The sequence below is a fragment of the Pundamilia nyererei genome, unplaced genomic scaffold (genome assembly GCF_000239375.1).
Source record: "Pundamilia nyererei isolate P.nyererei 1_Seehausen unplaced genomic scaffold, PunNye1.0 scaffold00089, whole genome shotgun sequence".
In the NCBI taxonomy this organism is placed as follows: Eukaryota; Metazoa; Chordata; class Actinopteri; order Cichliformes; family Cichlidae; genus Pundamilia; species Pundamilia nyererei.
In genome coordinates this window covers 2,478,084-2,492,895 of record NW_005187490.1, presented here as the reverse complement: position 1 = coordinate 2,492,895, position 14,812 = coordinate 2,478,084, and the positions used below count along the sequence as shown (strand labels likewise).

The 14,812-nt window shown below is 40.1% G+C and overlaps 1 protein-coding gene across 1 annotated transcript in view; it reads right to left on the bottom strand.

The window, feature by feature from the left end:
• Positions 1–9,794: 9,794 nt before the first annotated feature.
• Positions 9,795–14,812, bottom strand: part of slc27a6 (solute carrier family 27 member 6) — a 20,847-nt gene continuing 15,829 nt past the window's right edge. Inside the window, exons 6-10 of the mRNA XM_005739151.1 lie at positions 13,103–13,193; positions 12,806–13,004; positions 10,655–10,752; positions 10,316–10,446; positions 9,795–10,242 (exon numbers count right to left, since the gene is read on the bottom strand). Of these exons, the coding sequence (XP_005739208.1) occupies positions 10,066–10,242; positions 10,316–10,446; positions 10,655–10,752; positions 12,806–13,004; positions 13,103–13,193 (696 nt within the window). The 3' untranslated portion in view covers positions 9,795–10,065. The remainder of the gene's footprint in view (positions 10,243–10,315; positions 10,447–10,654; positions 10,753–12,805; positions 13,005–13,102; positions 13,194–14,812) is intronic.

Below are 14,812 nucleotides of genomic sequence, written 5' to 3'. Positions count from 1 at the left end.
CCTTTGACACAGTAGACCACAGCATCTAATATCTCGATTAGATGATCTAGTGGATATTGGTGGCACTGCATTTAATTGGTTTAGGTCTTATGTGGCAAATAGAACTTTCTCTGACAGCCTTCTCAGTTCCGAATCATCTAATTCTTCAATTTTAGGGCCACTGCTTTTTTTACTGTATTTATTGTCTCTGGGCTCCATCCTTAGAAGGCGTGGGATCTCTTTTCATTGTTATGCTGATGACTGCCAAATGTATTTGCCACTAAAGCAGAAGGTTGGCATCTCCATAAGACCTCTCTTGACATGTCTAGACATTAAAGCTTGGTTGGCTTTAAACCTTTTTAATTTTAATGAAAAGAAAACAGAGGTCTTGGTGTTTAGACCTGATGGTCCCTGTGAGTCCTCCTCTATTGACTTGGGACCCCTGGAAGTTTATTTTAAACCTGTTATTACTGACCTTGGTTTTAAATTGACAGTGATTTTAAATTGGAAAGAAAATTAGAGCAGTGCAGAAGTCCAGCTTTTATCATTTAAGGCATCTGGCAAGAGTGAATTCTTTTCTTTCTAGGGAGCACTTTGAAAGAGTGGTCCATGCTTTTATTTCTTCCCGTCTGGACTACTGTAACTCACTTTTTGTAGGGGTCAGTCAGTTGTTGCTCTCACGTCTGCAGCAGGTTAAAAGCAGGTTGTAAAAGAGAGCATATAACCTCTGTGCTGGCCGGCTGCACTGACTACCTGTCTTTTAGAGTTTTTCTTTTTTTTTTCTTTTTTTAGAATTTTAAATTTTTTATGTTTGTTTCTGAATGCTTTCACAATCTTGCCGAGCCTTACCTGTCTGAGCTTCTTCTAAATTATGGAATAACTTGCCCTAGCGCATTAGAGAGGCCCCTTCATTGCCCACTTTTAAAACACGTCTTAAGACCCATTTTTATTCTTTGGCTTTTGTGAGTCATAATAAGTAATTTCATCACAATTACACAGAAACTAACAAACTAATTAATTATTTTATATTTTATATTTATATATTATGTCATTTTATTATTTAGTTCCAATGTACAGCACTTTGAGTCAGCTGTGGTTGTTTTAAAGTGCTTTATAAATAAAGATGATGATGAACATTTGACATCCCAATGGGAACACACAGTGTTATTTATTATGTAAATAATTCTTATTTGTGTAACAACAAACATCTCCTCTCTGGTTAAGGAGCTGTTGTTTCTGTTACAGAGAGGACTGAGGGCAAGTCTGCCGTCACCTTACTTAGTAGCTACTCATGAGTGAGCATTATTTTTACATCAACAATCCACAAGCAGCCTATTCTGACGTGGGTGTGGGCAGTGACACAACTTCTAGTTAAAAAAAGTGTTGCAACTTAGTCTCAGTAATATACTTTCAGTGAAATATAAATCAAGAGAATGAACCAACAGCTTGTGATAATTAATAGTAAAATAATGAGCCATTTCATGTCAGTTATAGACTTATGTTACTTATGTATTCTATGATTGTACATATGTGTGTGTGGGTGGCTGTGTGTCTGAGCACTCGTCTACAGGCACCTTCAGGCCTGGTGGGTGTGGCCCTGCTAGGGGACTGGCCACACCCGAAACCACACACCTGCTGCTGATCAGGGCTCGTCGGAGGAGCTAATTGAGAGTGTGGTGAGACATTGCGTGAGACTCCACGAGAGGTGTGGAGTGCCAGACAGCACCCAGCACGGGGAGTGCTGAGACACGGGAGCGGAGAGCACAAACACTGGGAGAAGACACAACACGGGAGTTTGGGGAAGGAACAAGATTCTCTTCATATTATGTCCAAAATGTGTGATGGCGTTTTCTCTAATTTTGTCCAATACATACTTTATGAAATAGTTGTAAGCAGAGCAAAAATGTTCTAATTTAGCTGCTCACTAATGCAGGTATCTAATCAGCCAATCACATAATAGCAGTATTTAGGTATGTAGACATAGTTCAGAGTGTTAGATTGAGTTATAAGTAGGAGATGGATGGATAGAATAACTCCAGTAAAACATGCCAATGAAGGTTATTTAAGCAAAGAAATAAAAGCATATACAAGACACTGTTCTAGGGTTCAGCCTGACCTTGTTGTAAGCACTAGGAACACTGCAGTTTAGAGGGTCTGCCTGGAGGCCAGTAGCAGAAGCAAAGCAAGTCAGGAGGCTGGCTGGGTGGCCAGCGATGGAAACAAACCAAATCACGGAGCCAGCTGGGAGGCCATCCGGGAGGCTATGGACAGAACTGCCCTGGAGTGGCCAGGAGTTTGAAGGTAAATATGTTGCAAAGTGTGAGAGCTCGTAGAATAAAAAATGAGAATGTGAATAACAATTTGAACTTGTATTTTGAAATTTCCACTTGTAAAAATGTTTCCTTTCATTTTTTTGCCGTTTCCTGTTTTGTTGTGGTAGTTGTTAAGTACTCATTTCCTGTTTTGTTTTACTAAATTCTAATAAAACATTTTACTAAATCTGTCTGTTCATCATTATTTGTATTTATGATGTCTTTCTGTGTCTCTAATCATTTCTTTTCTTTAAAGCCACACCCTGGTGTTCAAACATTATTTTAGAGTATACAAGAAGAAACAAGAAATGTAATACTTGAAGAGTAATTTGTTTATTTCATCTACACTGTTTGATGGATGAGTAATGTTACCATAACTTTCAAGCTGGAGTGGTGGAGTATAATATATCATCAGTGTTTGGTTTATTTTGTCTATATTTGTGGCCTTTCAGTTAACAGGGTAGTGTGACGTTCAGTGAGGACAGCCTTACTTTATATGCCAAACACACTCAACTTATTCATGGAAAGGTGACTGTTAAGCCCCGTCATGTATGTTTATGTGGAGGGAAATAAATGTCAACATTCTATATGAACATGACATTTTTAAAAATGTCCACAGACTAATGTCATTGTCATGTTAAGTGTAAAATGTCATGTCTAGAGTACATTTTTAGTCTGTTTAGTAGACTAATGTCAACAGACATTTCATGTTTAACATAAATACATGCAATATTTAACTTTTGTAATCTGGGACGTATCATGTCAATAATTTACAGGTTTGAAATGAATGTAGTTCTAGCTGTGGTGAATTAAGTTAGAGCTGGAAATATATTGCGTGGATGGTGAGATAAGTGTAAGCGTGTTTGTATTTGTGTTTGAAATTATTAAACAACAGTTCAAGCTGGCTTGTATTTTGCAAACTCGTGTGATATTAGTTAGACATAAACAAAGGAACTTGGAAAGAAAGACACTTGACTTTTTCATTTCTTAAACCTAAAGGTGGAGAGCACCAGGTAATTAAACCCTGGGGGGGGGGGGTCCTTTAAGAGGGTTGTTGATGCACCATCAATCATGTGTGTCAACACATGAGCCAAAGTGTGAAAATAGTTTTTTTGTAAAACCACTGTAATACCTTGCCTCACTCTATTGAGGTCCCCTCTTGCAAGATGTGAGTGGGGGTTGAGGCGCCTGGGAAGAGATCTAAAAACTCCATTGTAGGTGGCTGATAGCTGGTGTCGTAAGCCACCACCTCTGTCCAATAATGTTTATTTGTAATGGCCTCTTTTACTCCTCTTTCAAACGATCTATCTTTTGGTCCAAAAATGTGACCACTGACATCCTTTAACAAGTGACCTTTATCCTTCAGTTGCAGGATTCACCAATAACGTCTGCAAACTTACGTTGAATCCAGATGAAAGAATAGGGTCATTTCATGTGGTCTCACGCTTTACTTTTATCCCATCAACTAAGGCAGTTTAGAATGTCAGAAATTGACTACATTGTTAGAACTCGGTCTTATCCCCAAGTATTTTACAGCAAGGATTTCTACAGACAAAAGCATGGCTGTGTCATGTTATCTCCAGAATTAACCATTATAGCCAAGTAAAACTCTTAGCTCTTTCAAAGGGGTAGCACTTAGTCCTTGTTACAGATGTGTGAATAGCACCTGCATCAAAATTACTACAAACCAGTGTTAAAACCTCCCAATTCTTTCAATCTTTGGGCTGAAGGAAGGACAATACTCGGTGTATAAATGCTCAATCAACTATCATTTATTCCATACAATTCAACACTTTATGAGCATAAACCATCCAGATGGGGAGACATGCATGCAGAGGGACACAGCAAATCTCCAACTGGTGGAGGGTTACTCAAGCTCTTGTAGCCTCTAGTGGCCCCCCACCTAGTCATAAAAAGCCTAAACTTACGTACCCTCTAACTCTCAGTGAGCCTGTGTTATGACCTTGGCTCCATGCCTATCTGCTTCCAACAAGGGGGTGAAGCTCCTGTTGAATGTGCTTTGTGCTCTCTGCACACAGTATTCTCTTCTTAACTCAGCAGTATGAAATGTCATGAAACAGTGTAACTCACTCACAGTAAATCAACAGTATAGGATAATACAAACCTATCTAATGAATCTAATGATTTTCACATTCTTTTGTAATTCAGAAGCATAATGCAAACTAGAACTACAGCTACAAACTAATACTCTCTATAATAAGGAGTATGGTGTGGCTTACAGCAGTATAATGATTCACTCATTTCGATTATAGACATAGGATAGGATAATCTCACAATTCCCCCTTTGATCTCTTTTTAAAGAGATCACCAGTAAATCAGAACTACGCTAAACATGAGACAATGTGACCGGTAACATAGAAATACTAAGGGGTTTAATATGCAGGATGACGAGAGGATGGGCAACAGGTGGAAACGCAGCTGGAACAAATCTGTCTAATGAAACAGGGGAAGCAAAACTAAACATCTACACAGGGTAAGAGACTATCACAATAAAACAGGAAACAGACATCGACGACTCGGGTACCATCACAACTATAGTAAAAAACAAAACAAAGCATTAATAACATTAACACTTCAATGGAAAGTCAGAATTTAAGCCCCGTCCCCCAAATGAATAAATAAATAAAATAAAAAAATCGGGTCACGATAGCTGGGGTTTGTTAGTGAAGAAGGTCAAAAAGTTAGGAGTGAGAGTCATTTGGACTGGAACTGGAATTTAGAGTTCCAATTCCAAAAATGCAAATAAAACAAGTGTTGAACGCAACACAACAAATCTCAAAAAAAGTTGAGACAGGATTGTGTTTATGAGTGTTTATCATCCCCTCTTCTTTTAATAACACTCCTTAAATGTCTCATAAATGAAGAGGCAAGTCGCTAAACTGTTGATCAAGGAATGCTGTCTGATGTAGGATTCATTCTGCTTTTCTGTATTTCTCTTCAATCAGATTGAGCGGATCGGGGATGATGTGATCAACAGTACAAAAAAATGAGATGCAGAAGTTTTGGACTTACTTTATTGTAGTTTTAACTATATGGCCAATCGGGATGCAGTTTGGAGCATGGAGAAATTATTTTAAACATGAGTTGTTTTAGGACTTTATTCTAAAAATTTTTTATTCATAATAAAAAAAAAACCATTGATTTTTATTTTGGAACAATCTACAAGATTCTTTGATCATCCTTCAAGAAAATGGCACACTGTGTTTCTCTGATATCTAATTAACAAATTCAGCTGCTATTGAGTTTTACCTCTCGCTTTCTGCCCAGATGCTCTGCTACACAAAAAACAAGTGAGTTGCCATTACAAACATCATGCAGGTGAAAATATTTTTCCATACACACTCTGAGCAGATGTAAAACCCAGCATTTAACAGCATTACTAACAAGTAACATATCAGAGCTCACTGCATCAACCTGATGGGAAGAACGTGAAAATTTATGATGGAAAAAAAGTGTTTTTTCTAACAGTGACTATTTCAAAATGAATAAAATATATATATTTATAATATATTTATACATACATGCTGGTATTGACAGCAGCCATCGCTAGTGATTTTTAATCTGTATTTTTAGCACCTTATTTTGCCCCCCCCCCCAACAAAAAAACAAAATAAAAAACAAATACAAAAACAACCCCTTGTCATTCAAGAGCATAAGACAAACTATAGTTGTACAAAACACTGGAATACAGTAATGAAGTGCAATACTAAGAGTGGTTTTCAGTGTCGGGGTGGAAGAAAACCTGGGCATTAAGTGTCAGTGTGACCTCTCAAAGCGGTGTCAGACTATTAGCACATAGCTGGTCTCTGGAGCCACGGCACCAACCGCCTTCAAGTCATTCAGTTGTGAAATTTAATAAGTAACACAGTTCAAACAACACATTTTTATCAAAGGATGCCAATGCCTCCATCCTGCACTTCACACTGACACATCTGGATAAAACTAAAGTTCTGGACACTACTCTCTGAACGCTGTTTGTGGACTTCTCATCGTTGTACCATCCAAGCTGATGGCCACACATCTGGGCATCAGCACTTCACTTTGCAACTTAACTCTGGGATTTCCAACCAACAGACTCCAGTCTGTTAGGTTAGATAGCCACATTTCCTCTGCCTTGATGTTTAGTATGAGGGTACCACAAGGCTGCATAGTCAATTCACTCCTCTAGTCACTGTTCATTTACAACTACATGAATCAAATAAATTGTGAAGTTTTCAAATGACATCAAGGCTTACAGGAAAGAAGTGGAAAATCTAGATTCTTGTTGGGGGACAAAAGAATCTGACCCTTAACAGCAGAAAGATGAAGGAGCTCATTGAATGAAGCTCACTCGTGTGAGTCTCAGTACCGTACTTCTGTATGATTAGTTTTGGTGATAAGCCATGTCTTGCAGACTTCTGACAGTCCACATTGAATATAGTCCAGTTGGTCATGAAGTCATGAAGTTGTTCAAAAGTCTGCACTGGTCACACTTGTATTGTTCTAGTGAGTGGTTTAACCATGTTAATAACTTGTCTGTATGTTGGAATAAAAAACAGAGATCTGTTCAAATAGTCCGAGATGGGAGAGAGGTGAAGCCTTGAAACCAGTGTTACTATTATTGTGGTCAAGTGTGTTTTTTCCTTGATGGATATGCTAATAAAATTAGGGCAAGGGAGTTTAAAAAAAATGACTCTTTTGTCATCACCCATTACAAAAACTGTCGGGATCGGCCCTCTGTTGTTTACTAATAGTATGTCTGTGAAGGTTCTCAGTCATCCAGGTCATCGTAGTCAAAGGAGCTTGCAAAGAAAAGTGTCTGGACTTCTTTAAGTTGCTTGAAGACGTTTCACCTCTCATCCGAGAAGCTTCTTCAGTTCTAAGGTCAAATGGTGGAGAATCCCAGATATAAACCTAGTGGGAGTGACCCCCACAGAGGGACAAAAGGACCCCCTGATGATCCTCTAATCGCCTGAGCCAAGGTGTGAAACTGGGTGTGGGTCCCAATCAGCCAGAGTTTCGGGTGTGTTCGTTGTGAAACCTGGCCCCACCTTATCATGCGAATTCCTGAGGTCAGATTCACATTTTGGACAGAGAGGACAGATGGTTTGAAAGAGGAGTGAAAGAAGCCATCTATGTCCACTGTGAGCGACCATCTTTGAACAGAGGCGGGGGTTTACGACACCAACTCTCTGCCATCTATAATCCAGTTTTGAGATCCCTTCCCAGACGCCTTAACGCCCACTCACATCCTGGGCCATCTGATCTCAGGAATTCGCATGATAAGGTGGGGCCAGGTTTCACAATGAACTCACCCGAAACTCTGGCTGATTGGGACCCACGCCCAGTTTCACACCTTGGCTCAGGCGATTAGAGGATCATCAGGGGGTCCTTTTGTCCCTCTGTGGGGGGTCACTCCCACTAGGTTTATATCTGGGACTCTCCACCATTTGACCTTAGAACTGAAGAAGCTTCTCGGATGAGAGGTGAAACGTCTTTAAGTAATTTAAAGAAGTCCAGACGCTTTTCTTTGCAAGCTCCTTTGACTTTACTAATAGTATTTAGCAAGTAGTCCAAAGCTGCTGTGATGTTAGCATCCAGGGTTAAGTAAGAACAGGAGCCTTTATGACAACTGTAAACTCTCATTGCAGATAGAACTGGCAACACTTAACTGTTACATACTCCAGTGACACCAGTTGTTTTTAATATCAACACAGAGCTCCCCTCCTCTGCTCTTACCGGTGTCCGTCATCCTGTCCACTCATTTATGTGCGCTGCACTTGCTGTAACACTGCTTTAGACAGTTAAAAATATTTACTGTACCAAAACTATTCATGAACTAAAAGCTATGTTTAGTGTTGGTTTTCTAGGTTCCTCCAGGTTCATGCATCCCCCGTGTTTTGCAGACAAGTCACATCTCCATGTCTCAGTTTCAAGTCTGTCTTTGTGAATGTCTCGTTTCCTGTTTTACTTTGATAGTCTTGTGTCCTTTGCTAATGTTTCCAGTTTTGCTTCCTTCCCATCTCGTTATGTGTAATTTCTCCCAGCTGTGCTCTCCTCCTGTGTCTCATTCCCTTGTTTTCCATCTGTGTATTTAAGCCTTTTTGTCTTCCTCTGTTTGCTGCCGGATTATCTGTGCATCACTTGCTGCATTTTTCCATGTTCCATGTCTCTACTGTTGACCAAATGGCGCTTTCTGAAGCACTGAAGCTTGTATTGAAAAACGGTTCATTACGCAAAGCTTTTCAACACAGTCATCTTTGGTGACATCTGGTGGCCAAAAATATGAAGGGCAGCTCAAATCTACAACTTAGAATGAACTGCTTCATTATGATTGCACACACTGAAGAGCTGAATTGACAGCTTCTGTTTGATATCATGTGACAGTTTTTTCTGATATCGTGTTTTAAAGTTTTTTCCAGTTTAGGTTTTTCTAGTTTAGTCATTCTGTTCTTTGCATTTGTTTGTATTTTGCTTGGCTGTCATAAAGGCTCACTTTCATTTTAAGTCTGTCGCCATCTGTATTTGGGTCCACACTCTCTCCACTCTGCCCAGTTCAACTGAGCCCTTGTCTCATGCCTGCCACAAATATTCAAAATATTACCCAGAAGTTACAATAAACCATATTAAATTGTTGCATTATCTAGTTTAGAGAGCTGCTAACTCTCTTAGAGTGGACCAGCTTCCATGAAGGTCTTTCTGTGAGTCATGCAATGTGCTGACATCCAGTGGCTATGGCATGAACTGCATCACAAAAAGAAAATGTGAAAGAGCTTATTTGATTGTTTATGCGATCACTTTGCTGAGGTAAGGGAGTGACAGGCTCAGGTTATCACTGCTACACTGTTGTCTAATGAGATCGAAGACAAACAACAATGCTCCACCAGCTTGTAGAGTGTTATTAACTCACTATAATTAAGCATTTCTTTTCGCACATGAACTGCAGCCCTGGTAAGAAAAACATAAATTGACTGTTCATGTTCAGGCCATGACCAGGGGCATCTACAGGTTGATCTATACAGAAATGCAGAAGAAATGTGTATGGGCATAGACATAGAGAGACAGGTAACTTCATTGTGTTGATTCTGGAATATTCTGGATTACTGCAATAGGACGGGGCTGCACAGCGTCAACGTGTTAGCGCGATTAGCTCGTTAACACGTTGACGCTGTCCAGCCCCATGCATGGGGCCATCTGCCGGTAACTTGTTAACGGAGGTTTGCTGAGTTAATGCAGTTATGGCGTTAACATCATTTTAACAAGATTAAAGCGGACACCACTAACTAAACTCAACCAACTGGCAAAACAAGAGCTGAGGAAATCTAGTATATTTGTCAGTGAGCTTAAAAATCCTATCCATCAAAAAATGTGCTTCCAAAACAATGACAGTAGTCATTTTCTACATTTTCTGACAGAAAATCCGGTTGAGGAGTTCCATGAAAAAGAGGGTGCAGTCACAGTGAGATATGATTGGGGAAAATCTGACCAGAATTGCACACAGAATGATGTAAAAAGGTATAATTTATTGTCTGAATTCTTCCAAAATTGCATTTATTATTACTACTAATATCTACAGTGTCATCAAATCCAAAAGATCTGAAGATCTTTTCTAGTTTTCCATTTGAAGTACTTCATTAGGCTTAGTCATTGGATTGCTGTGACATAGTAACACATTCAGGTTCATATTATGTGTCAGATGTTTAATATTCATTAAACATTTTCAAACTCTTGTGCACTATTTAAAACTGTATAGTCACACTCATACTTGTGAGTTCTATAGCTTGTGCTCTCCAGCACTGATGCTCTGGTAGATCGTGTCTGTCAGAGGAATGTAGCTCTTTTGCTTGTAGTCCAACACATAGAGAGGATCACTGACTTTTGAGGGGTTGAAACCACTCTGCACCAGATGGAACTTTTGCTGTTTGAAGGTACTTGTCGTTTCCATGACCTCCTGAGAGGAAAAAACAATCTGAGTTACTTCAGAGTAGCAGGATGTTTAAACTGATTTTAGTAACATATTTTACCTGAAGCCTTATGAAAAGTGGACGAGCGTATCCTGGTAGATCCCTCACTACATGCTCAAACAGCTTCTTTCCATCAAATATGAAGCCCGGTCTTACAATGATTGATGCCATTCCTCCTCTGCCCTCGTGTCCTGTGAACAACATGGATCAATGTTAAGGGATACTGTTTTTCACTGATGCCACATGGACATCCTGCTTGTGTTTAATTGGCTAAGGACAGCAAAAATGTAGCACTTGGCGAAGTAGATATTGTGGATATTTAAAAAAAGAAAACATCTATACTGCAAGTTCTCACAGTCTTAGTAACTGCATTACTAATTAAGCATGGCGACATGATACCTGGTACTTGCACTCCATACACGTTGACTTCTTGGATAAAATCTACCAGCCCAAGAATCTCTGTCACCTCTGTCGTGGCTACATTTTCACCCTTCCACCTGAAATTGGGGGGGGAAAAAATTAATTGGTAGAAGCATAGTCTGTGTCAGACCAGGCTTTACACTCGTATGGTAACAACCTGTGTTACTGCTGGCATCTGTCCTTTTTGATTTTTTAATTTTTTGTTTAATCCTTATTCAGTGTGGGCCTTTGGCAAGTCTTTCCCAAGGTAAACTGATCTCTTGTTTTTCCTTGCTTCGTAGGAGTTGCCAGGGCCTTGTCACTGACTCTGTTCATATTTTTTTAAAAGCTAAAGGTAGCCAAATAGTGGATGATTTACACTCTGTTGTTCTCAAGATCTCACATCTGCTTTTTTCTCATAATGTGGTTCAGGTGGCTTCATCAAATGACCTACAGCTTGCCTTCAAGTCTTAACTAGAAAAGAAGTGGACTGACCACACTGGCCAATGACAAGTTACTGCCCCAAGCAGAGGAGTTCAAGTTCACGAGTGAACAAGAAAACCAAGCCTACCTCATGATAGAAGCAAGAGAGAGGGATAACTGAAGCCATAGTGGCTCAGACGTCACCTGGATTGATAAGGTCTGTGTCACAAATTGAGGAACCAGGACACACAGATAAGTAGTGGGCTACTGGAAAAAGCAGGTACAAGTGAGCAAGGGATGAGAACAGGGCCTGTTAAATGGACTTCTTATATAGCTCTTATCTACTCTAAGCACTCAAAGCTTTTTACACAACTTACCTCATTCACTAATTCACACAAGCACTTTTTTCTAAGCTGTTGGAACGCTACTATGCAAGTAACCCCAGCAAAAGTGGTTACATGAAGAGGATGTGGGACCTATGGAATCCTCAATACCCAACATCTAGACTGACGGCAAAACAACTGGTAGCTCAGTGTTCCGACATTCAGAAGCAACTGGTATCACAACTGGACAATGATGAGGTACGACACAAATGCTATGGGAAGAGGGAGCCAGGACATTTCTTTTGGCTGTAGTACTCACGATTGGGCACCAAGCCCAAAAGTACACCTGGTGTGTTGAAGGCACTGAGTGTAAGAACAGCTGACCTGAGCGATAGGATCATGGCTAAGCTGGAAAACTGAACCCCTAGTGGCCAAATACCAGAACTATGTGCATGCAGCATCCAACAGTCCCTGCTGCGACCATCACTGAAAGCAGCAGCTGATCTACTGACTGCAGTCACTGAGCATCTGGCTAACTGAAGGCCTGACTGTCCTGTTCGAGAATATACCATCATCAGATAGACCAAGTGGCTGACATCCAGAAATCCTACCAGTGGCTGGACAAAGCTGGACTGAAAGACACTAATCGTGGCAGCGCAGGAACAAGCTCTGAGCACACGATCCATACAGGCTGGGGTCTACCACACCCGGGAAGACTGCAGTTGCAAGCTGTGCAAAGATGCCACTGATGCCACAATCTAGCACCTAACAGCAGGGTGCAAGATGCTAGCAGACAGGGCATACATGGAATGCCATAACCAGGTGGCTTGCATAATACACAGGAACATCTGCGCCTAGTAACTCCCAAGGCTAAATGGGACATGCCCCCATTCAGAATAACTGAGCTAAGATCCTGTGGGACTTCCAGACAGACAAACTGATGATGACTAACCAACATTGAAACGGTGGAGGAAGATGGCTGTAGTGATAGATGTAGCTATACAGAGTAATAAGCTAGCTACACTTTTGAGAGGCGCAAGAAGTGTCAAGGGCTGAGAGAGAAACTCAAGAAGAGGTGGAGCGTAAAGGCCACTGTGGCAATCAGAGCACTTATGGCAATGACTCCCAAGCTGGGCAAGTGGCTTCAACAGATCCCAGGACCAACATCCAAGATCTCTGTCCAGAAGAGCGTAGTCGTAGAAGCAACAAAGATACTGTACAGGACCCTCAAGCTCCCAGGCCTCTGGTAGAAGACCCGAGCTCGAAGGACACGAGCTTGAAGGATCAAGACCATATGCTCTTGATCCTTCAAGCTCAGGTCTTTTACCAGAGGCTACATAGAGGTCTATATAGAAAATGTATGCAAATCAAATCTAAGAACATCGTAAACATCTTATCCAAGTACCTGAATGTGTCTCCGACTCGGTCTCTAAAGAAAATGAAGCCCTCATGGTCTTCCGCCATGAGATCGCCTGTGTTAAAGTAGGCATCACCCTTGACAAACACATTTCTCATCAGCTTCTTTTCAGTCAGTTCCTTGCTTCCAGCGTAGCCAAAGAATGGGCTAATAGCGCTGACCTTGGAAAGTAAAAGCCCCATCTCACCTGAGAATAACAGAAGTTCAAAATCAATACAAATACTTGTTCAAAACTTTCAAGTTTAAAAGGGAAGAATAAGAAATGAATTTGTATTCCAACCTTACCCTTGTCCACTCGCCGGCAGAAACCATACTGATCTTTCACTGGTTCATCTTTCACAATGTCATACTTCACCAAATCATACTTAAACAGGAGCTACACAAAATGTCAAAAGGAAATAGTGTTATGGTGGGTAACTGATGAACAGAGTAATCAACTATGAGGATTGGAACACCATGTGGATTGAGAGAAGTATCTAAGCAGCTTTAAAGTCCTGAAAAAAAAATCAATACCTTTTGTAGTCACTGTCAAAAAACAAAACAAAAAAACTTTATACATAATTTCTACATCTTAGCAGATGGCATTAACTCACTGTAGACATTAAAATGTGCTAGTTTCAATAAGAATAGCTAATTAGCCCACAGATTTGCTTAATGCTAAATGTCTTTAAGGGCATTTAAACATATACATTTACATTAATATGTAAAGCCAGCACACACCACTTCTAAACAATAGTGCAACAGTGGAAATGGTCTGTAGCACCAAGTTCCTGGAAGTACAGAAAACAGACACTCAGTGATGCAGATCAGAGCTCTTCCTAAGACAGTTCTGCATCGCCTGCACTTCTTTGCAGCGGTTGAGGAGAGCTCAGCCACCCTCTCCTATCCTTAACACTTTCTATGTGCATATCTGTTTGCTTGGGAGCTCGCAGTGCCACAAACTGGAAATCTGTAGAGAGGGTGGGGACAGCAGAGAAGATCAATGTGTGTTCACTTTCCCCCATCCAGGACATTCTGCAGAAACGCTATCTGACCAGAGCAAACAAAATCCTACAGAAACCCTCTCATCCCCAACATGGTCTGTTCTCTCTCCTGACATCTCGGAAGAGGTTCTGCAGCATTCGTACCAGAACAGCAAGATTCTGCAGCTTGTACCTTTCCTGCTGTATTCAGAACCAGGCAGGTATTTTTGTTGTAATGTACAGTGTTGGTGTATAGAAGGAATGACAAAAGTCAGTCAGTCAAGCTTTTGTTAACCAATAGGTAATGAAACTAAATGCTAAATAATTAATGGATTGGTTCTTACAATTTAGCCCAATGATTTTCACAACTACAGAGGAAATGCTCACATACAAATTATAAACAATATGGAAAACTAGATACAATGAAACTATGAAAAATGTATGAATAAACCCTTGTTTCTTCATATGTTGTTTTTAAGGAGCCAGACTAACATATAACAACCAGTGTTGTGTCTACACTTACACATCCTCAAGAGTAATTAGCTGAAAATTTGAAAACTATTAAAAGAAATTTCAAGAAAGCTTGCCTAAGAGATTTCAGATGTGTTGACGAACAATAGTGTTGATGCCGAATATTGACTTTCAGGTCCATTAGAATAGTAAAAACTCTGCTTTGCTTTGTACATTGTATTTACATGTTTGTATATGTTTCAGTTGACAGCTGGACACATTTAGCATTTTCCTAGCAAAATATAAAGAAACTAGATAATGCATTTACTAAAGAAAAGGCAGTGTGAATTGCTAAAAGCTGAATGACTTGAGCTGAATTGTTGAAATATTTGGGAAAATTGTTGAAGCTGCTAAAACACAATTTTCCTGAAAGCCAAAGTGCAGAACTGTTGAAAGCTGAATCACACAACGATGCAGAAGTGTCACATTTAATCTGCATTTCATGGGAAAAACACAAACAATACATTGCTAAATATGAAAAATGCCAGCAAAGCATGATGACGTACATGCTCAGCCGAAAGAT